Source organism: Sebastes fasciatus, chromosome 22, assembly GCF_043250625.1.
Source record: "Sebastes fasciatus isolate fSebFas1 chromosome 22, fSebFas1.pri, whole genome shotgun sequence".
Classification (NCBI taxonomy): domain Eukaryota; kingdom Metazoa; phylum Chordata; class Actinopteri; order Perciformes; family Sebastidae; genus Sebastes; species Sebastes fasciatus.
This window is the reverse complement of record NC_133816.1, coordinates 9,523,578-9,546,759: the sequence shown is the minus strand read 5'-3', so window position 1 is coordinate 9,546,759 and position 23,182 is coordinate 9,523,578. Positions and strand designations below refer to the sequence as shown.

Here is a 23,182-nt window from a genome sequence, read left to right as displayed (position 1 = left end):
ATACAATTGTCACAACTGTTTGCTGTAAGCTACAATACTGTATACACAGAAACAGGATAAGTCCACGCCAAAGGGAGTTACTCTCCCCTACAGAAAAACTGCCTGAAACGCCTTGCTTGAAATCCCGCTTTCTGTTCTGTAACATGGTGATGTCATCAAATCACATATTTGCATAACACCTGCCTAGCAGCTAGTTTGGCGCGCCCTCAAACAAAGCTAGTTAGAGCGGAGCAGGAGCTGAGTCTGAAGAGTTTGGGTTCGGTTGACAAATCACAACCGTGTGGGCCAGCTGACCAATCAGAGCAGAGCGTTTCAGACAGAGGGTGAAAAGTGGTGCTGCAGCACAACCGGTATGAGAAAAATAAAATAAATTCTTGAACATTAAAGCATGTAAACATGTTCTACTATAAACACAAAATACAAGTATGCACCTGAAAATAAGCACAATAGGTCCTCTTTAACTGCAGCCTTGTGGATCACAGAAAGAAAATGTACACAATATCATACTAACCAAAATCCAGATATCAAAGTATGTGCACCGTGTGTGCTAGTCTAACATACCTGTCTTTTTATTTAGTTGTTGAATGCAAAACCTTTGCTTGTAATGAGACATTTTGTCGCATTGCTACTTTTACTTAATACAGAGTCAATAATAGGACTATTTGGTTGTTTCTCAATTACATCCGTTCCACCAAACATCGACCAGATGTCACTTATGAATTTCAATCCCCTCTTAAAATAATGAAGTCTGGCCAGTATGTAAGTATCAAATTTATTCTCAAGTACACAAACAAAGGTGGCGATATGAAATCAAACAATGTGACACCGTCAATGTCATTTCTTTTTTTTTTTTTTTGAAATGTTGAATCTTCATTTAGCACCTTAATAGTTCGGTTATACATGATTTTATATAGTCACTCATACAAAAAAATGAAATGGGTGAATAATGCGAGTCAGTAACATAAAAATAAGCATGGGGGCATTTGGATCACAGTTACTTAAGATATACACTGCATGTAATCAAAAAGTACCGCTTTCAGCATCTCGTCTTTTTCACCTATTAGTACCGTTACAGTCCCACACCGACAACTCCTCGGAGTTATTTGACGACTAGGCCTAGACAGTGATCACTAAAACACAAGTTCACCTGACATTTTTTGGACCGGTTTTTCGTTTCACATTGCTGTTCTGTATCGTTGCATTTACATAAGGAGTAGTAGATATATACAGAGGAGTTCATTGTCAAACAATGCTGGAACAAGTTATTTTATGTACCTGGAGTGTGAAAATGTCTCTAAAAAAAATGCAAAGAGTAAGGCACTCGATATATACTCCTGTGCTGCCAACAAATATGGCATGTTGATCCAGATATGTATACAGGATTGTATCCTTTTCAAGTACACAGTGTACCTGGCACCCTCTAGTGTTAAACTGTGGTCTGTGCGCTTCCTGGATGGACAGCTCTGACATTCAATAGCAGGTTTGGGAAGGTGCTTCCCCCCTGCTAAAATATTATTTGGGTTTTTGATTTGGATTGCAAAAATCAGAGTGCTGCTGAGCAGCTCTGATTGGGAATCAAAATCTTCTGAGAGTGTTTTTTTTTGCAGGAAAAACAAGCTCACTACTGAGATAAGAAAGTAGAAGTGTTTTTTCTGGATTTATGTAGTGGATTTCAGAGGAAGAGAAACTAGACTTTGAAGACTTATAGTCAGATTCATATCCCACATTAACTGTGTTTTTGTTTTATCTTATTTTCTTTGTCAATGTTAAAACCCTGTTCTCACCAAATTTGTAACAAGTGCCCTCAATCCAATCGGCCCTTGTGAGCTCAAAAAGCTATCACCAGATCCTCGTCAAAACAAGTGGGAACCGTACACTAACTTCACATGAATGGTCACTCAACACCAAGACAGAACGACTACATGACATCCACGAAGAACTCGCTGGGGTTCCCCATGGCCAGGTGGAACGACTGGCGCGACGCAGTCAGCTCTGGGGGCACGGCGCCCAGGTCACGGGTTGGCGGGGCGCCGGGAGGCCCCCCCGGAACGGAGGAAGGTGGCGGTCCTAGAGCCGGGTGCATCGCCGCCGCGGCCATCTGCTGCGCGTGAGGGAGAGAGTGAGCCGCCATGGCCGGGTGTGGGTGCTGGGGTACCATCATCACCATCATGGGGTTGTACGGCAGGATGCCCGGCGGGTAGGGAGACATGTGGGGCGGTCCGGGAATGCGGTGGTGATGCGAGCGCTGGGAGGAGGCGTGGCTGTGCTCGCTGGGGGCGGCCGAACCGTGGCCGCGCCTCAGGCTGCTGCGGGTGGAGTATTCCGATTCACTGCCGCTGCCGGAGCGCGAGTCGGCACCACCGCCGCCTTCTCCGCCCCCGCCGGAGGGGGATTTCTCCCCTCCGCCCACGGTGCTGCCCGGACCTTTAGTGCTGCGGCGTCGCTCGCCCTCGCTTCTCGTCGATCCGCTGCTCCGGCTCCCTGGGGGCAGAGAGGAAAATGCTGTTAGATGTAAACAGGTTTGAGCAGTGGAGCTTTAAGACCGTCTCCCCTTTCTTCTACACAGTCGCATTTGTACAAAACGTTTTGTAAAACATGCATTTACTTAAAAGATAAATGCTGAACAGCATTCCCTTTAACACGAGACCAAATACAATCCATTATCCTTTCCACAAACATACAGTTTTGGCAGTTGACTCTCAAATTTCAGATGTCTGAGCCTCCCTAAAGGGGGATTACATTTTTAACAACACAATTAAATACAAATCCAAGCTGGAACAGAGCCTCTCTCAACAGTATGTCGAGTGGCTCTCGCTTCAAATGTCTAGATACGGTTGTTATTTGAAAAACGATCTAAACGATTGAGATACAGAAGCTGGTGAAGAGGCTGGCCAGGACATGGCCTCATGACTTTGTCTCTCTGTTGCACTTCCATAAAGTTGGACGACTCACAAGAGACAGATTTTCTTTTCTTAACAGTGAAAATTGAACCAACAAAAGGTCAAGACATCTGTATTCATTTTTATTCATAACATGTGTCCCAAAACAATGGATCCTACAATTCCCATAATGCAATAATGTCTCAATCGTGTATTCTATTAATAGCCCTGATGCCATCATCCAGAGCCACACAAGACATATAAACTGTTTTCACAGGTTGAGTAGTACTCCTCCTGACGAGTAAACTGAACATATTGAATTTCTTATTTGTACTATTCTTACATTTATATTTAAAACACTTAATAGATCTCACTTCTCAGCATTTTGTATTTACTTATTTACACTGTGGTTATATGTCTTATGTGTTTTTGTTCCTATATTTCTAATTTCTTATTTATATTCTCTACATATATTGTGCTATGTATTGTAGCATTATGTACATGATTTACATGTTACATACTCTACTTACATTTCTTTATGTTTTTATAAAAGAGCAACTGTAACGTCCCAATTTCTGCTCAGGGATCAATAAAGTATTTCTGATTCTGAAACTTGTCTCAACAGTCCCTTGCTCGCAGCTGTTTCACCATACAGTAATAAACAAATAAACAATTCTTCTTCTTTAGCAATACAGCATTAATACTGCAATTTTTCAGATTGTGTGTCTGTGCTCACCTTCGCTGTGCTGGCTGCCGGTGCTGCCGGGGGCGTAGCTGTAGCTGGTGAGCTCGTGGTACGGAGGCGGCTGGCTGGAGAAGGCGTGTGTCGGGTAGGGCTGGTAGGGGAAGGTGTGCATCATGGGCCACGGGGAGGCCCCGGGGAGAGGCAGCGGGGCCAAGGTGTCCTGGTCTGAGGCCCCGCTGGAGCCATCGTTGTCATTCAGGGACAGGTTGGCCATGTCTGGGTGGGAGATGAACAACGGAAGGAGTCAAAGCTTCAAATGTCACGGCAACTAAGCCCGTAATACCTGCTGCAGCGCGTGGACAGTTTGTTGTTGTTTTTAAGTTATGAAATGCTTTCTGGGATGGCAGCACATTAAAGAAATCCTTCCATAACTGAAATGTCACATGATTGCAACCCCCACTGTGTCCACAAAAAGGCATGTGTGCAAATAAGATTAAGCGTAACAATTCATGCAGGCTGGTGCAAGTCAGTCAGTCAGTCAGTCAGTTACTCACAGTTCTCACAGTCGCTTAGATCTCCGAAAACGTAGTAACACTGTTCGGAGAAGGTGATCTTGTTGACGGTGTGTCGGATGAAGCCGGCCTTCAGCAGGTTGCTGGCGTACTTCCTGGCTTCACGGCGGTCCTGGAATCCCTCGATGTGGTGGAAGAGCCACTCCACTACGTCTGAACCTGGAGGAGAATGCATGAGATGTAAGATGAGGTAGAACTCAATTCATCCCAGAGGAAATATTTGTGACAAATATTCCCAGGATACTTTATAAAATAAATGTATACTCTATCTATAAATACAAAATGTAATAACATATAATAACAAATATAACTACATATTTAAGTCACTCCTTGGGATTCAGTTGCAGGCCATTTCAATTTAACAGATGCACTTTAGAGGTTTTCCCTCCTACAAGTCACACGGTTTTAATTCAGAGAACATAACGGCCGCCCTGTAAAGTCCTGTGAGCCACAGAAAGCTCATGTAACTAATGTACTTTGTCTCCACTGTTTAGTCTCACCGAGGAAAGCGTTGGGGATGGTGATTTTAAGCCACATGCGGTCCCTGACCTCCAGACCCGACTCTGGTGAGGCCATGGCCTTGGCCACCGACGCCATGTCAGAGTGCAGTGATAAGTTGAAGTCATCGAAACCTGGAGAGAGACAGAAGAGCATTTTAGGGAAGCTGAAGAGGAAGAAGTGTAGACATGCAAAGAAAGATTACCGAGAGGTGAAATGTGGGTCAAAACAAGAAGACCTGGAGTGTGACTACAAAGGCAGCAGACATCATTTATCACATCACATAACAACAGCGACAAAAGGCAGAAAGACAGATGTGAAAGATGATTCTTAGCTCATGTCGTCAGGAGAGACAGACAGAAGAGACGGTAACAGGAAAAAGATACTTTACACTGACAAAGAAACTGGGTTTAAAAGTGGAGGATTTTGTGAGAGGATATGAAAGAAACTGAGAATAAAGAGGAGAGGCTCTCACGTTCGGTCTCGGTGACGGAGGAAGAAGAGGTGATGGTGCTGAGGGAGGAGCTGCCTGGGAAGGCGGGGTAGGCACCGGTCATCGCCACAGAGTGGCTCACCCACGCCGCTGGGTCAATGGGTCGGATCGGTTCATCTACACAGGTGGAGAAGAGATTAGGAAACTGAGCCTGGCATCACTGAACCACCAAACACAACAAGAAAAGGCAGTCTGGTACTTACTGCGAGGCAGAGTGAAGTAGCCCTGAGGAGAAGGGTCCCAGCACTTAGCCACTGTCAGGATGATCGGCCTGGCAAACACCAAAACGTCATTATAATCATTGCTGACCACTTATGTACAGATTAAACTTGTCTGCTTTTATATAAAATGAGAAAAACTCACCCTGGCTTGTGCACAATCTCCCTCAGTACCCGCACCGCATCGTCGTTACTCATGTTCTCAAAGTTGATGTCATTCACCTTGGAGGGTTTTGAAGAATAAGAAAAAAGATTTTAGTTTGACTGACGGATAAATACAGCTGAAATGATTAGTCGATCGACAGAAAAATAATACGCAGCTACTTTGATAATCGATTAATTGTTGAAGTAAATTTTGTCAGCATCTACTCATGTTTTTTCTCTTCTCGGTTTCAGATTGTGGGTGGGACTAGAGCTGCAACGATTAATTGATTAGTTGTTAACTATTAAATTAATCGCCACTGACAGATAAGTACAGCTGAAACTCTTATATTATAATACGCAGCTATTTTGATAATCGATTGATCGGTTTGAGTCATTTTTTTTAAAGAAAAATAAGTCACTACTCAAACCGATTAATCAATTGCCAAAATAGTTGCCGATAAATTTAATAGTTGACAACTTATTAATTAATTGTTGCAGGTCTATACACCAGTATTCAGTAAAACATTCATATACAAACACTCCCTTTGATTAAGGATTAACCCTTTATTCTTCCTCACCTGCAGCAGCATGTCACCGGGTTCGATGCGTCCGTCCGCAGCCACAGCTCCTCCCTTCATGATGGAGCCGATGTAGATGCCGCCATCGCCCCTCTCGTTGCTCTGGCCCACAATGCTGATGCCCAAGAAATTGTACTTCTCTGTATTGTTGAGAAATCAGAATAGTGTTAACACCACACACACACATTTGTCCAAAAAAAAAGTGCAGTGCAGTATTGGACTTGCAAGTCTAAGACAAGAATACAATGAAGAGTGTACAGACCCATGTTGAGAGTGACGGTGATGATGTTCAAGGACATTGTGGAGTCTGTCACACTGCTGAAGGAGGAGGCCTGGAGATGGAAATCACAAAATGACCATGAGATGTGCTTACAAACAAAAATACTTTCTCTGAGCAAATCATTTCAATAACTCAGCATGAGCAGTAGGAGAAAAGAAAAAAAACGTGAGAAAATGTGATGCAGACAAGATATCTACATACCCTCTCCAAACGTGGGGGGCGCTGTTTCCTGCGTCTGCGGTGTCGTTTAAGAAGCCTAGAGGCGGTGCTCTGCTCTGTCGCACTGCTGAACCTATAAGTTCAAGAGTCAAAGAAAGGTGAAAGGTCAGAAGAGAAACATGCCGCCACAAAGCTTTAATAGGGTTGCTTCTGTCTCCCCTTTGGTGTTACTTTTTGTGTCTGAAACCCAAGAAGATAATGGGGAAGCTAAGCTCTTGTTTATCAGTGGATAGGTCACATTTCATCCTGTATTTGTTCTCTACATTTCAAGAGATACAAATGTCAAAAGAGACTACAGCAACCCAGACAAATCAAAACATCCATCTCAATCCATATCTACTCCCAATCCAAAAAGTATAGAACAAAAACAACAATAAAAAGAATAGAATAAGGAAAAATAATCCAACAACAAGGCAGGAACACGCCGATGGAGAGATTTTAATCCAATCAGCATCATCTTTTAATATAAAAACTGGTGTGTGATGCGTGTGTACGTAGCGGCGTTGAACTTTACAAAACAATCCATATAGCTGTTACCGTGTTCCATAAATGAAGCGGTCTATAGCGGATGATTTTAAAAAGCAAAATGAGGAGAGGGAGGGGGAGGCTGGTGGGGAAGGAGAGACATCGAGAGGTTCATACGCCTCTGATCATGAACATGCAGGCAGGATGAGACCAATTGAGCCTGTGTCGTTGATTAACATACCAGGCTGCTGCGACCAAATCATGTGCTGATTCAACCAACTGAGAAAGTTGGGAAAGTTAGTCTGAAGCCCTGATACGGCCCCGTTCAGACAGAGCATGTTTTAGCAGCCCAGGGCGGCTTTTTCTAATTGTTTTCAATGAGAGTGAATCATTTTACATGCTGCTTTTGCATTGCTGAGCGCCTCACGTTTTTACAGGAGTGCCCTGAACGTCTCGGGGTTGAAAAATAATTCAAATCAGAGCAGAAAAGCGCACAACGTCATTAGCGTTTTTTCTCATTGTGGTGACTTTTGCTGGATACTCAGAGCTACATGATGTGAACAGAAAACAGCAGGAGGTAAATCAGTGCCGTACTTGAGATTTTAGGTAAGATGTTTTCATTCATTTAAACTGTACTATTAGCTATTAGGTAGCATTTTGCAGGTTTTCTACCTGCAAAATGCGCTCTGTGTGATCAGGACCTAATTGACTAGTTTTGGAGTTGGGGTATGGATGCATGGAGAAGACACCATTTTTAAAGTGCAAATAATAGAAAAACAAAAGATTATATTACTATAAAGTTAAGAGAAGGAGTGGCAATAGCAGACTGTAACATTAACTACTCTCAACTGTTGCAATGTTAAATCAATCTTTTTAATTTTATACACAAATATTTCCCATTACATCTATGAAATCTTACTATTGTGGTATATATATATAAAATGTAGGTGTCTGAATTCCTTAGTAAACCATCTCCTCTTTCTCGTCTTTCTCAGTTAACCCCCCTCTCCCTCATCGACCTCCCACCTGCTCATGGTGTCGTCGTCCTCAGAGTCGCAGAAGCTGGTGGTTTCCAGCTCGCTGCTCATCACCGTGCTGGAGCTCTCGTATCCTGCCAGGTGGCGCTCCAGTCGACTCTGGCCGTTCATACGAGGCCCTGGGACACCACAGAAGAAAAAAAGAGGGGAGATATTCACAATGAATTTTCATGTTTGCTCAAGTCAACGTTTACATACAAACATTCCTCGCTTCCTGGCATTCCTTGATTATATCACATATTCATTGTTTGGATGTTGGGTGCGCGCCACATCTTGATGGCATCGTAAAAGAGCATTTTTTTTCATCGCCGCTGTGATCTGCTGTTTCTCACCGTGTGGCTCCATGCCCTCTCTGTGCCGAGGTCGCTCCCTCCTGAAGGAAACTACAGACTCTGTTTCAGTCTGGTCGTCCAAGGTCTCCACGCTGCCGGTCGCATTGGGGCTATAAAAGAAGAAGAAGAACAGTAAGAAATAGAGCACGACAGAACTTAATGTAATCATTTTATCAAAGTGACATCTGTTTCTCCAGATGTGGTATCCACAATATTCAACCAATAAACATGTTTTATGACTTAAAAAGAGTACTTCAAAGATTTAGCATTGCGTGCCTATAACATTGTCAGACTCGTGATGGACGTTTAGAAGAATAGGATCAAAATCCATGCAGCAGATATCATCTTTTTGATTCCATATTAAACTTCTGGTGGACTTTTAAAGCATTCAAATTATTCAGTGATGCCAGAATTTGAAAATATGACTCGTAATTATTATTAATTGATTATTAAGAATCAGCTCAACAGTCTTGGAATAGGTTGAACAATTTTTTGTTTTACCTTTTGCGAACCGTAAACTAATGAATTTAGCAGGCAGGGTTAATTCAATTCAAAGAACGTTATTCATCCACAGAGGGTTAATTAAAAAGTATATGCAGAGGAGCACGCACACACTTACACACCTATCTCAATGAAAACACACAAGATAAAATACACAATAAATAAATTGAATAAAATGCTAAGAGTATACAGTACACTTTATGACAATATGATCCAGTTCCATATAGTTCTTGACATAAGAGAATAAGATCTGGTATTATGAGATCAGATCAAATCATATCCAGGAACTGTGTGAAACTGAAACTTTAAGCTGCACTTAAATCTTCACCGACAAGATTATCAGTATCAGTATCAGTATTTTGCCCATCATGTATAAGCACGGTTTCATATGGCGACCGAACATGAAGTCACCTAAGGACAAGAAGGGAAGCAGCGCATGAAATGAACACTCTGTTTTCAATGGCACCTACACTTACTGCATATCTTACACACTTAGAAAATGCTTTTGTTTGACTTGGCAACTAGTTTGTTGGTAGTATGTAGCCTAGTTACCTGGACTAGTCTATTGGACTTCACTGTGTCGACCTTGACATTTCTGTAGTTGTGTGTGATTTAATGTCCTTTTTCCATTATTGCACTACACGTTTGCATCTCGTCTTGTATCTTGTTCTGTACCTGTTTTTGCGTCTCGTTGTCTGCACCTTCTGTTCATTCGTTCATTCTTTTGTTTTGTACCGGAGACCAGGCACACGCTGTGCTGTACAGCGCTGCACACTGATGGATGACAATAAAGTCTCTCTTATCTTTCTTATCTCTTGTTTGTTGTTAAGAGGAACATAAAAGTCAGATTCGACAGTGTTTACAGTCTGTTCTGTTCCTGTGCAGACATCCACTGATGAATGGAGTAGAGTAGAGCCTTAATGTTCCCTTCAGTTTACAGACAACAGTCAGTGAACTATAAATATAAAAAAAGTACACAGGTTAACGATATAGCCTGACTGATACTGGATTTTTGAGGTATGGTATGGATCCCTTAATTTTCATTTGTCAAAGAATTGTTATCAAGATACTAAGCAGAACATTTAATAGTGTAAAAATCAACTCATGGACAAACTATGTAATGGTAAAACCCTTTCTAAATGGATATATTAAACTTGTAATAAGCTAGTATCAGCAGATATATCGGTCCAGCTCTAATTAATGGCAAAGCCACTTTTGTCGTGGTCACGTGTCACGAAAACCATCTAGAGAAAGGAGCGAGAAGAAGCCATAAACTACGTGAACACGGCATCACATCCACAGCTGGTAGCAGGCCAGCGTGCATGTAGCAACAAGCTAATGGCCTAGTGAGCCTACGTGGGGCAGCAGACCTGAGTAGCATGCGCACACCGACAAATATGCTGATTACATAGAAGGACGGAGAACGCCTTGTGGTTCATGATGAAAGCAAAATGAAAAAGAAAAAAAAGAGACCCTACAATTTGAATTACATTTAATTTTCCAGTATGAGCAATGGTGTTGATCCAGTTCCAAAATACAGCATGGAAAGAAACAACTAGCGTGGTTAATACTCCACCGGCTGCAGACCACACATTCAGTGAAGTTATAAGGGAATTTGTTTAATTTGAATTTGGATTCAAGAACCATCCGGCGACCCTCCTGCAGCCACGGGAGACAGACAGGACGACGTCCAAACATAAGAAATGATTGAGAGCGCTGCATGATGGGAGGTTATAGTGACGGGTGTGAACTCTATTTGACCCCTAAACCAAACTTAAAAGAGCTCCAAACAACACAATCCTCGAGGAACTAAGAGCGATTATAAGAAGCTATTCAAATTGCAAATGCTTAGTTTGTTTTGGACACTACAGGCCCCTATTCAAATTACAGTTATGGTTCCCTCACATTTTAGTAGGATAACATGGATGCTAAAGGACGAAGAAAAGAGGATCTTTATTTCATTCAGAAAATGTCTGTGACTAAACTGCCTTGTGGTTTCACTCTCTTTAAAGCTGCTATAATCACTATTATTATATTAACAATGGATAAAGTGACCGTGTGTAATGTTTGTAGTCACAAACCAACAAATATTTATCACCCAACTCTGCAGTCACCTTTAGCTCAACAAAGAGTTTTTAGAGTCTTTCAGCTTATTGTTTTGGTTATACAGTCTACAGTCTCAACGCTCTCATTTGCATCATTTCAATGCAAAAGCTCTGTTAAGCCTACTATACGCTACCTATCGTGGAATTTCACTGATATTATGGACTACTAAAGTTCTGGTATCGTGACATCCCTATTCTAAACTAAAGCTCGCTTAAACCTTGGACACTTAAGATCTAAGAAGCCAATATCACATTCAAACTATGTGTAAGAACATATTAAACTCAAGTCTCTGTGTATGTTTAATGTACTGAAAAGCTTCTCCCAGTACTGGTCATGTTAATAACAAGGGCGGCCCCAGCTAAGCTCAGGTTCAAATGAGCTGTAGTATTCTTGTAGTAACTTGATACTGGGAGTGTATGAGATATTCAGGAAAAGTTACAGTATCTACATTACAGCTATGGGAGGAAGCTCCAGTCTATGTTAAAGTACAGGAGTAAATGTTTTTTTGGCTTTGTGATGATGGCCTCTTTTAGGTAAATACACGGTGCAATAAATGTTTCAAATGGTGTTGCTTTGCTTACTGGAAGGAGGGCGGTCTGGAGTCCCCGATGCCCCCGGTCCTCTCTGCAGGTGGGGGTGGGAGGGGCGGAGGAGGGGGCGAAGGCTGGGTAGTCGTTTCCACAGGGGGGACCACCGCCACTGGAGGCTCTGCTGTCGGAGTGTCTGAAGATACCAACTGGAAAAAAGAGAAAAAAAGATTTAAAAAAAAAGAAATCCAAGGTGAAAAGGGTAGAGAGAGAGTGGATGTGGAGTGGACGGAAATTGGCACAAAACAAAATGGTACAACCTGAGAGAGAGAAAGGGTGAGAAAACTGAGAGGAGAGGAAGGAGGTGGAGGGAGGAAAAACAGGTAAGATGTCAATTACTTTGACACACAAACACTGTAGTCCTTTCAGATGGACGTCTCATGGGCATACTGAAACGCTATCCTACACTTAACCTGTCTGTGTTCATTATACAACAAAAGTGCCTACGAGCGCACACACACACACACACACATATCAACAATTAGGATGAATGCCATACAGCATCCAATTACCCCGAACCATAAAAACACACACAGGAAGGGAATGAGATGTAGTTAAGGCCTGCGCACACATTGTTCAATGGACGTTCAGTGAGTTCAGACGGACAAGCTTTGCATTCCCCGTCAAAATAACTCAACCAAATGGAATCCATCAGCCTGTACAGGCCGAGTCCCTCCCTGCTCTCCCCTCCCCACTAATGGCTATGTGACTATGAAACACTCGTCTTCTGGGATCCCTCCATCCGTCTCGGCCTGCAGATCACATATCAGTCCCTCTGGTCTCCGAGCTTTGTCCCCCCCCCCCCTCCTCTCTTTTAATGCCTTCCCTCCTTCTTATGCACTTAACAGATGCTTCGGCCTCAAACCTGCTTATCTGGGCTCGGTCCCCGAATGTTTTGTCTCTATTTAAATGTGACTCGCAGGGTGGGGGTACAACAACCGGGCCTTCTCCTGGAAGAAAGTATGGAAAGTGTACCTGGCAACTCACTGTACTGTAACTGCTAACAAGCTACGCTGCTTGTAGCTCACAAGCTTGAGGATCGATTAACACGATGAGGTGCAGATGTGTTGGATTACGTCATGAATGTGCAGACTTGGTGACTTTCAAATAGCTTAAACAGCTTCTCCAACCATATAGTCCTGACTCACGTCTTTAAAGAGTCATACCAAGTATAAAAACTGTCAAAATTGTCATGGCTGATTGCCTGCAAAAAAATGTGTTTGTGTTATTGTGCGACTTTCAGATCCGACACAGCAGTACATTGCTTAGCTTCCATGCCGGTATTCTTGTCTGCTTCTCCAAACTGGGAGCATGCAGACCGCCATCTAAGCTGCTGTATGTACCGTTAATACACTGACTATATACTGATACGAGGATGTATACATACTGTACATGTAGCAGCGTCATCATTCAGAAACCTGCGTCAGGTCACGTGGGACAAAGTTTATAGAAGGGCTTCAGAAAATAGCAGTTTGACGCTTAAACATACCTACTTTGACCAAAAGTTCGGATTTTAATATATAAGGAACACCACTGGGAAGCTACAGAATGATGTAAAGACCATATAAATAAAAAAAAAATAATGGACTCGACCTTTAAAGCATAGTAAAAATCGTGTTGCTGTTGTTGTACTGGAATCAATTAAACTAAAAAGGGGACTAGACAACAACTTTAATGGAAGCAAAGGTGAACATTTTTATAGTCTAGCAAAACTATTAGTACATGCTGTTGGCTATAGTGACTCAGACTGCGGCTGAAGCTCCGTGAAGAGTTTTTTTCTCATAGATGTTGCGAGTGTGTTTCCTCCTGTTGAACCTGGCTGGACAGCGAGTCTGGTTCAGCTTTCCAACTCTTTCCAGGAGGTTTTTTTGCCAAGATATTTACTCACCAAAAGCACAGGCCTAAACCAGAAAAAGAGTCTCCGATGCTGCGATATGATATACAACTCTGCAACGTTTAATGGCTCCAATTTGGAAATTAATTTCTTAATTTTATTGTTGCTCGTTAGACAAGATCATTAGCCCGATGGAGGGTCTGCGGGAGTGCACAGGAAAAGGAAATGCGGTTTGTGGAAACGGCCTCTGGCTGCTGATGTTGGCCGACTTTTGAGATAAAAAACAGGTCTTGACATTTTCACAGAAGCCTCAGTGGGAAATTATTGAAATGAGGTCATTTTACGGATTTAGAGCAATGGTGAATGAAATCTGGATAACCCCCGCTCCCATTTACAGTATATATGCAACAGGTTTACTGTATCTTACCCATGAAACCACTCTGCCGTTGAAGCATGGCAACTTGGCACTGTCATCGGAAATCTCTTCCTTCACCACCCTGAAAAAACAGAGAGACACAGTGAGCTTCAGGAGGCATGAATTGTTCTTCGTTCATAACATTATGGCAGCGTGTGCCGCGGTGTCTGGACGGTGGGAGGAATGAAGGGCTGAACACAACACCGAGGTTTTAGTCCAGGCATAAAGAAGAAAAAGAAAAAGTGAAACTGCAGGGGAATTAAACGGTTTACATTACCGACACATTACATAAAATATATTAGGCTATGACAACAACGCGGCTGAACTAAATCAAATGCCGGGCTTAATTCTAAAATATGACTAAAATATGTTTTGACAAGCTGCTCTTGTTCGCTTGCCATATTTCTTTTACATGTGTGTTAGCACCAGGTGTTTTATGGATCAGTCTGCAGCTAACGCAGACTGACTCAAGTGGCTGGAGTTGAGCAATCCTGTAGTAGCGTATACCACATCAACACGGCAGCTGTAAATTCACTTGACAATTAAATATTGTTTCACAAGAAAGTAGTAAAATGTTTTTTTATTAAAAGATATGGTATGTAACATATTTGATTTTATACAGGGATGTCCAGATGAGGTTTTTACCCCTGACCCTGACCCTTTAATACGCAGTATCTGATGATTTGGAGTCCAATCCGATACTTATATTTACCTAAATGTTTATCAAATATTTATCGGACCCATCTAAATAACAACTACTAAATCTGAATCAGCCTCCATACCAATCTTTACGATCGGCTTGGGACATCTCTATTTGTATACATGACATAAAAAGCGTGTAACTGAATCCACCCTGCCAGCCAGGCGTGGAGGGAACGGACAAAATCCTCCATCACAGTAAACGTAACTTTATATCACGATACTATACATTCAGTATACACCATGATATAGTATATACATGTTCTAGAAAATCAATTGAGAAACTATTCATAGATCAAATAATATGTCTGTTTTGGTTAATCCAGTGAATTAAACACCTGACAAATCAAAGTACTTCATCACATATGATGCAAAACTCATATATAATCCAATGTTGCCATAAAGCAGACCTGCTCATTGATTTGCCAACAATGACCCAATACAATTGTTAATAAAATGGTTGCTACCAAAGTACTGAGTACTGATGCTGAGTATTGCGATAAGATATATTGCAATTTATTACCTTTTTTTTTAACTGCAAAGTTAAAGTTTCTAGTTTCATATGATACCAGTAGCTTTCAGACTGAGCCCGCTACAACCTCTGAAAGACAGAATAGCAGCCGGGATTGTTAATAGTTTATATAAAAAAAGATTGATACTTGACGTCTGTGTATCATTTCAATATTGCCACGCAAAATATCACGATACTGCACTGTGTCGAATTTTCCCCCACCCATAGGTCTCATTGTATATCATGATGTCACCCTCACATACTGCCAGCTTTTCAGCTGTTGGACACGTTTTACCACATTATACTGTAGGGCTGACACGAATGCTTTGAAGCTTCAACTGTTGCCATGGTATTCAACCTCCAAAATCACTATTCAAATGCTTTGTATTTTATTGTTTTGTTATTTTTAATATATAAAGTATGTAATAATAATGTATAAATCCCAAAATAGCCCATGAAACAAGGAATAATCCCACAATATTATTAATTATTATAAGCGATTCTCAGACGGATATCGCTGTTTGTTGTGTGTAGAGATGCGTGTGTGTACAGTAGTGCAGCAGCGGCACCGATACGGGGGAGATGGAGACAGACAGACAGAAGAACATGTGTCGCGTCGTGCTGCTCTGTGAAGCTTCAAATACCTTTAAATATTTCTCACCAAAGATTCGAAGCCTAAAAAAATGGTATTCGGGACAAGCCTATTCCATCTATATCTTGTTTTGTATTTACTTGTTTTGTCTTAAAAGTATTTTATCCATCATGACTTAAAATTCCCTGTAAGATTAATTTAGTTCATCTTATCTTAACGTGACTTTGCAGTGTTCACAGTGGTTTAACTGACCATTTAAAGCAACCAGTCACTCATTCAGCTCCAATTTGCATCATAAAAACTAAATCCACTTGTAATGAATGTACAATTATATCCCTGGGATTATACTCTGGACTAATCGTTTTACCAAAACACCACTCAAACCATGACGCTATGAATTAGCACAGCAGATATCAAAGAAAAAGAACAAACAACCTTAATTTGCTTCCTTCGGCCAGTGACAGACGGACTATGGAATTTCTTTCTGTCACAGCAATGAGCTAAAACACACACTTTCTGCTTTTGTGCCTCCTTGACAAATTACACAACCCGGTCAACTAAACATGCAAATCCCAATACACATAACAACAATAACCTCTCCGTAACAGCCAGCAGCGAGAGCCCAGCGAAGCTCCTTAAAGGCAACACATCCGTCTGGCTCCTCCGTCGTCTTCCTCCATGTTGTCATGCCATGTCAGAAACGCAAACATTCGGCTTCAGCTGTGTAATTTCCCCCCCTCCCCGCCCCCAGCAGCCTGCCACCATGTTATTACCGTAGTTTACTGGGACAGGGGCAGGGCACAAGTGCTAAAGAGAGGACACTTGACTGCTCCAAAAGTTTTCCTTTTACCCCAAGCTTCGTCTGCCAGTGTGCGAGACTTGGTCAGGCTCCACTGGGGCTTTCGTAAGCAGCTGTTGAGAGCTGGTTTTGTGGGTGAGTGTGAACATACGGCCAGATTGTTGTGGGGAACTGTAAAAGGAAGACTTTCGAGAGCTGCGTGTGTGGCTACCGAATGTTAACTAACAAGTTCTTTCCTCCATCTGATTTATTTAACCCCTCGCACTGCGAGGAAGCTAGATGAACAGATGCGACATTCTTCTCCTGAGAGCGTAATTGTCTTCATTCCTCGGCCCTCCAAACAAACAAGTGGCCACAGTCGAGAGTCATTTCACACACACACTCTGAAATGCCTCGGATAATGCACAAACAAGCCTGAAATATGCAGTGTCCTGATGGATTTAATACAAGCTTTTCACCCCCACTTCCTTTTTGTCCAGTCCCTTTGCTACCATCAAATTCCTCACACCCAACACGGCATCGGCTTTCTTGCAATTAATCTTACTTATACAACTCCCTGATCCCCCTCACCAGCAGACGTACACAGAAGAATATCTAATAACTTGAGTGAACACCACCCGGCTCTTTCTCCCCTTTCCCCAGACACCCAGCAAATGGCCTCCGTCCAGCCCCAGGTTCCCAGCGCCGGCCCTGGCCTGCTCAGATCCATGGATCTCCCCCACTGCCACACACACAGCTCCGGTCGACAGCTGGCCTCGTACCAGGGCAAATGAAAACACACACTATTACACACACACTCCTCTCCTGGGTCGGCGAGGGGGGGAAAAAAAAAAACGTCCCTGCTGCTTTGATTGGACAGCTGACTCTGAGCTATGTTTGAAATTTTTTCATCTGAACTCAGTTGGAGATATTCAAATGAGCGTGTGTGATGCCAGGGCTGAGCAATTTAAATTGAGAAGTGGGAATATTTTCTTCCATACTCTCTTTGAGCGGAGAGTTTGGCGTGGGTGGCTCTTTGGAGATTTTTTTTTGCCATTGGAAAAACACCAACATTGTGTGCTCACTTACAAGCACACAGGGTCTAAACATGTCGAGTCCAGTCACACAGGAACAGGCTCTTAATTTGACAAGTAACTTGGAAATTACACTGCTGATTGTGGTAGTCCAGTTTAAATATTTACCAATAGAGTGCAAAAAGAAAGGCTCTACAGACACTACAGTTTTTAGCTAAAACTAATACACTCTAATACAACAGTCCTGCAGTAAATCCTACCTTCATGATGGTTATAATGTGCAGTTTTTTATTGAAATAGTTTTAAAAAGGTGTTGATTCAACTGTACGATCATTTGGAGGCTGTAGTTTGTGGTGTTGTCGAACTACATTGCATTATACTGAAAGGCGTATCTAATATTTAGCCTACCATCATTGATATAAATGTGATAAATGATGGCTATCCATGGAAACAATATTAGCTAAATGACTTGTCCATTAATCAATTAGTCAAACAATTATTATGATAATCAATTAATGGCTTAAGTTGTTGTTGTTTTTAAAGCAAAAAAAAAAAAAAAAAATCCCTGATTCCAGTTTCTCAAATGTGAGGAATTGTTGCTTTTCACTGTTTTATATCATTGTAAAATTAATATATTTGAGTTTTGGATTGTTGGTTGAACAAAACAAGACAGCTGAAGATGTCACTTTGGGCTCTGGGAACTTCAATTGTACAATTTTCACAATTTTCTGACTTTTGTTTGACCAAATGGTTCATCAAGGAAATAAACTCAAATTAATTTACACACGAGGTTTGGTTAAAGTTTACTTTAATACTAAATATAGGCTACAGTGATGTCCTCTTTGGGGCTACAAATGATTTGTTTTAATTATTTATTGTCTACTTTTGTTATGAAATGGTGAATAACTGATTTTCCAGAAGCCAAACACGAGTCTAAATGCTTACATAGTGTAGGGCTGCAACTAACGATTATTTTCACAGTCGATTAATCAAGGTTTATAAAATATCAGAAAATCAGTGTTTCCCAAAGCCCAAGATGACATCCTCAAATGTCTTGTTTTGTCCACAACTCAAAGATATTCAGTTTACTGTCTTAGAGGAGTAAAGAAACCAGAAAATAATCACATTTAAGAACAACTAATCGATTAATCGTTGCAGATGTAAGTGTGACCAAGCGTCATGTACAATGATGTAAAATAATAAAAAAGCAAGCAGCTTGCCTCATTCGGGAAAACAGCATTTTTTACTAGCTAAATAACTGAAGTGATCAAACTGCCGATGAACACATTTCTGTGGACGTAACGTTACTGACTGATTACTCATCTAATCATTTCAACAACCAGACACCAAAACAAGGGCAGATTTTCCTCAAAGGAGCATCTCAAGTCAGTATCCTGGTGTTGCTGCTATTATTCATTCAAATGATCTGCATCTGAGGGGTTAGCTTTTAGCCTGCCAGCTCTGTCAAGGCCTTAATGAAAAGCCATCTCATCCCCATTTCATCTTTGAGCTGATATTGCAGCTTCCTTGGCACAGGCTCTGATGGTGCCATCCAAAAAGAGGAAAAGAGGCAAATAGCCCAGCCTTAATACTCATCCAAGAACTACAATGCATTTAACAGAAGCCCTAAGGGTCTCGCTGGGTGAATAAACCACAAACATGCATTCCTCTGCAGGAAAATGCACACTGAAAAAAAAAAAAAAAAGATTAATTGATAGGAGGAGAGGAGACAGCTCTTTCTGGTAGGAGTGGGAGAAAAGGGGAGAGAGGAAGCCAGGGAATGAAAGGATGGCTGGCAGGCCAAAGTGTTAAAAAGAGGGGAGACAAAACCCTGGCTTCAGTCCCGAGAGAAAGAAAAGGCGAAGGATTTCACAAGATGATGGACTGCAGGAGGGAGGGAGGGATGAGGATTAGGGTAAAGAAAAGCAGCAGGGAAAGGGAATGCCTCCCATTGTAATGATGATGTTTCCTGAGAAATGCCTCAGCCTACATACAATTAGCATTTATAGAACATCACTAGTCATGAGAACTTCTTTTTCTGATTAGAGATGTGCTGCCTGCTTCATTCAAGTTTATTATCCCTCTCCACCATAAGTTATGTGAGAAATACACGACAGCCGGTCACAAGATATAGGATTGCATGGCTTTTTTGACATGCATTGCATTGCATTAAAGATTTGTTTTGAAGCAACAAAGCATTTTATAGTGTTTACTTATGGGATGTAAATGCTCCTCCACTCTGGAATTTAAGGAATTAAAAGGCACATTAGAGGATTGGTTTCCAACAGTTACAACACTTAACGTTAACCTAAGTATCTTTACTCTTAAGTTAACTGTGTTCACAACTTTTAGCAGCTTTTAGCACTCCTAATTTAACATGCAAAAACCACAAAGCTCTTCTCTGCTAAAGGGGGAAGGAAAAAAAGAAATCCCAGCAGCTCACCAGAGGTGCATAGACTTGAAGAAGAATATCTTGTATTCTATATATTATATACATCTAATATTCTGCCTATGTCTGTAAAGCACTTTGGTCAGCTCATGTTGTTTTAAATGTGCTATAGAAATAAATTTGACTTCACTTCACATGACTTAGTTATTCATCACTAGTCATGATAACCTTTTTTTCTGATTAGGGATGTGCAGCCTGGTTGGCTTCATATGTCCCAGCCTACATACCCTTAGCATTTATAGATGGTTATTCATCAGTAGTCATAACTCCTCACACTTCTGCAGGAAGGACAGCTGAAAACACCGGACACTGAGTACAAATATAATACCAATATCATGTGAAATACTACTTTTTACACTCTCATGTGCAATATCACTGTTCATTGTGTGCAATATTATTTATTTTTCTGTTTGTCAGCTTACCTTACCTTTTTACCTTATTTACTCATTTTACTAAATGCATCTTACATAATTGTTATTCTATTAGGCACTGGTGATAGAAATAGTACTTTTTTTATTTTATACACTTGAAGTTAATGTAATTTTGTTGTATTTTTGAGCAATCTCTGGCACAAGAATTTCCTTTGGGATTAATAAAGTTCTATCTTATCTTATCTTGTCTTATCTTAGTCATGATAACTTTTTTTTCTGATTAGGGATGTGCTGCCTTGTTGGCTTCATATGTCCCAGCCTACATACCCTTAGCATTTATAGAACTATTGATTTAATTCAATTTTATAATGCTCATTATAACAGTCTTTTACTCATGGCTTTTTTTCTGTGGATGTGTGTGATTTTGTTGTCTGCTCTGTTGACCTGTTTTTATTCTGCACTATGTCTGTAAAGCACTTTGATCAGCTCATATTGTTTTAAATGTGCTATAGAAATAAATTTGACTTGACTTAGTTATTCATCACTAATCATTATAACTTTTTTTTTCTGATTAGTGATGTGCTGTCTGGTTTATTATCCCTCTCCACCATAAGTTATGTGACAAATACACGACAGCCGGTCACAAGATATAGGATTGCATGGCTTGTGGACACGCATGCATTTCATTAAAGATTTGTTTTGAGTCAACAAAGCATTTATAGTGTTTACTTATGTGCTTAAATGCTCCTCCACTCTGGAAATGTAAATGCACATTAGAGGATTGTTTTCCAACAGTTACAACACTTAACTTTCCTCTGTTCACAACTTTTATCACTCCTAATTTATCATGCAAAACCACAAAGCTCTTCTCTGCTAAAAGGGAGAAGACAAATCCCAGCAGCTCACCCGAAGTCCTGGTCCATAGACTTGAAGAAGAATTTGTAGTTTGGCTTGTTCAAGACCTGTTTAAAATCCAGCAGAGTGATATTCTCGGCAGCGATGGGGATCTTCACCAAATACGGAGTCTCCTCTTCGTCGATGTGGTAGATTATTTTGGTTTCCGACATCTCTGCGGTTTAGTTACCACAAGTTAACACACTGTGAAGGCGAGGTAACTCTGTTGGGTAGCTGCTAGGTGGCTAACTGAGCAGCAGCAGCAGCAGAGGTGAAACGATGATGGCCACTGAGGTTTTCCAGTCCGAGCAGCCAGAAAGAGGACGTTGTTTTAACTCTGCTCACTAGAAGAAGAAGCTCCGCGGTCCGACTCCGACGTTAAAACTGAGGAAAAGTCCCCCGCATTGTTACCGAGGGGGAGAAAACACGATGGACCTACTTTAGTTAGTTAGTTAGTTAGCTAACTACCAACAAACTTTTCCCCCAACAAAAACATTCAGAGGAGGAGAGCAGAGGAGGGGGTCTGAAAACTTTTCACCACTTTTCAAGGGCCAACGCGGCGTGTGACGTCATCACGTACCCCCCTTTTTATTACGTACTGTCCCAACCACTCTGCCTCCACCCCCCAACATTTATATTATTATGATGTACTTATTATAGTATAAAGATACTCTATTACAACACTCCAACATTTATATTATTATTATGTACTTATTATAGTATAAAGATACTCTATTACAACACTCCAACATTTATATTATTATGAACTTACTATAAACTACAGTATAAAACTACTCCAACATTTTTATTATTATGTACTTACTATAAACTACAGTATAAAAATACTCTATTACAACCCTCCAACATTTTTATTATTATTATGTACTTATTATAGTATAAAGATACTCTATTACAACACTCCAACATTTTTATTATTATGTACTTACTATAAACTACAGTATAAAAATACTCTATTACAACCCTCCAACATTTTTATTATGTACTTATTATAGTATAAAGATACTGTATTACAACACTCCAACATTTTTATTATTATGTACTTACTATAAACTACAGTATAAAAATACTCTATTACAACCCTCCAACATTTTTATTATTATTATGTACTTATTATAGTATAAAGATACTGTATTACAACACTCCAACATTTATATTATTATGTACTTACTATAAACTACAGTATAAAAATACTCTATTACAACCCTCCAACATTTTTATTATGTACTTATTATAGTATAAAGATACTCTATTACAACACTCCAACATTTATATTATTATGAACTTACTATAAACTACAGTATAAAAATACTCCAACATTTTTATTATTATGTACTTACTATAAACTACAGTATAAAAATACTCTATTACAACCCTCCAACATTTTTATTATTATTATGTACTTATTATAGTATAAAGATACTGTATTACAACACTCCAACATTTTTATTATTATGTACTTACTATAAACTACAGTATAAAAATACTCTATTACAACCCTCCAACATTTTTATTATGTACTTATTATAGTATAAAGATACTGTATTACAACACTCCAACATTTTTATTATTATGTACTTACTATAAACTACAGTATAAAAATACTCCAACATTTTTATTATTATGTACTTACTATAAACTACAGTATAAAAATACTCTATTACAACCCTCCAACATTTTTATTATTATTATGTACTTATTATAGTATAAAGATACTGTATTACAACACTCCAACATTTTTATTATTATGTACTTACTATAAACTACAGTATAAAACTACTCTATTACAACCCTCCAACATTTTTATTATTATTATGTACTTACTATATACTACAGTATAAAAATACTCTATTACAAGTAAAACTCCTGCATTCAAAATATACTTCATGAACAAAAATAAATAAGTCAATACTAATAATCTGAATCTTCCCTCCCAGAGGATAAGGGGTTTTGTTAACCTGGCATTCACGGCTGCCAATAGATGTATCACATC

General features: G+C 40.3%; 1 protein-coding gene across 1 annotated transcript; it reads right to left on the bottom strand.

Annotated features, from left to right (window-relative positions):
- Positions 1-756: 756 nt before the first annotated feature.
- On the bottom strand, positions 757-21,657 carry dvl2 (dishevelled segment polarity protein 2). The gene is made up of 15 exons (XM_074623308.1): positions 21,184-21,657; positions 13,856-13,925; positions 11,589-11,743; positions 8,401-8,510; positions 8,058-8,187; positions 6,549-6,639; positions 6,330-6,399; positions 6,068-6,207; positions 5,491-5,567; positions 5,331-5,398; positions 5,110-5,244; positions 4,637-4,768; positions 4,119-4,295; positions 3,616-3,840; positions 757-2,481 (listed from the first exon to the last, which is right to left on the bottom strand). The coding sequence occupies exons 1-15, from the start codon at positions 21,342-21,344 to the stop codon at positions 1,919-1,921; spliced, it is 2,304 nt and encodes a 767-aa protein (XP_074479409.1). The 5' UTR covers positions 21,345-21,657; the 3' UTR covers positions 757-1,918.
- Positions 21,658-23,182: the final 1,525 nt, after the last annotated feature.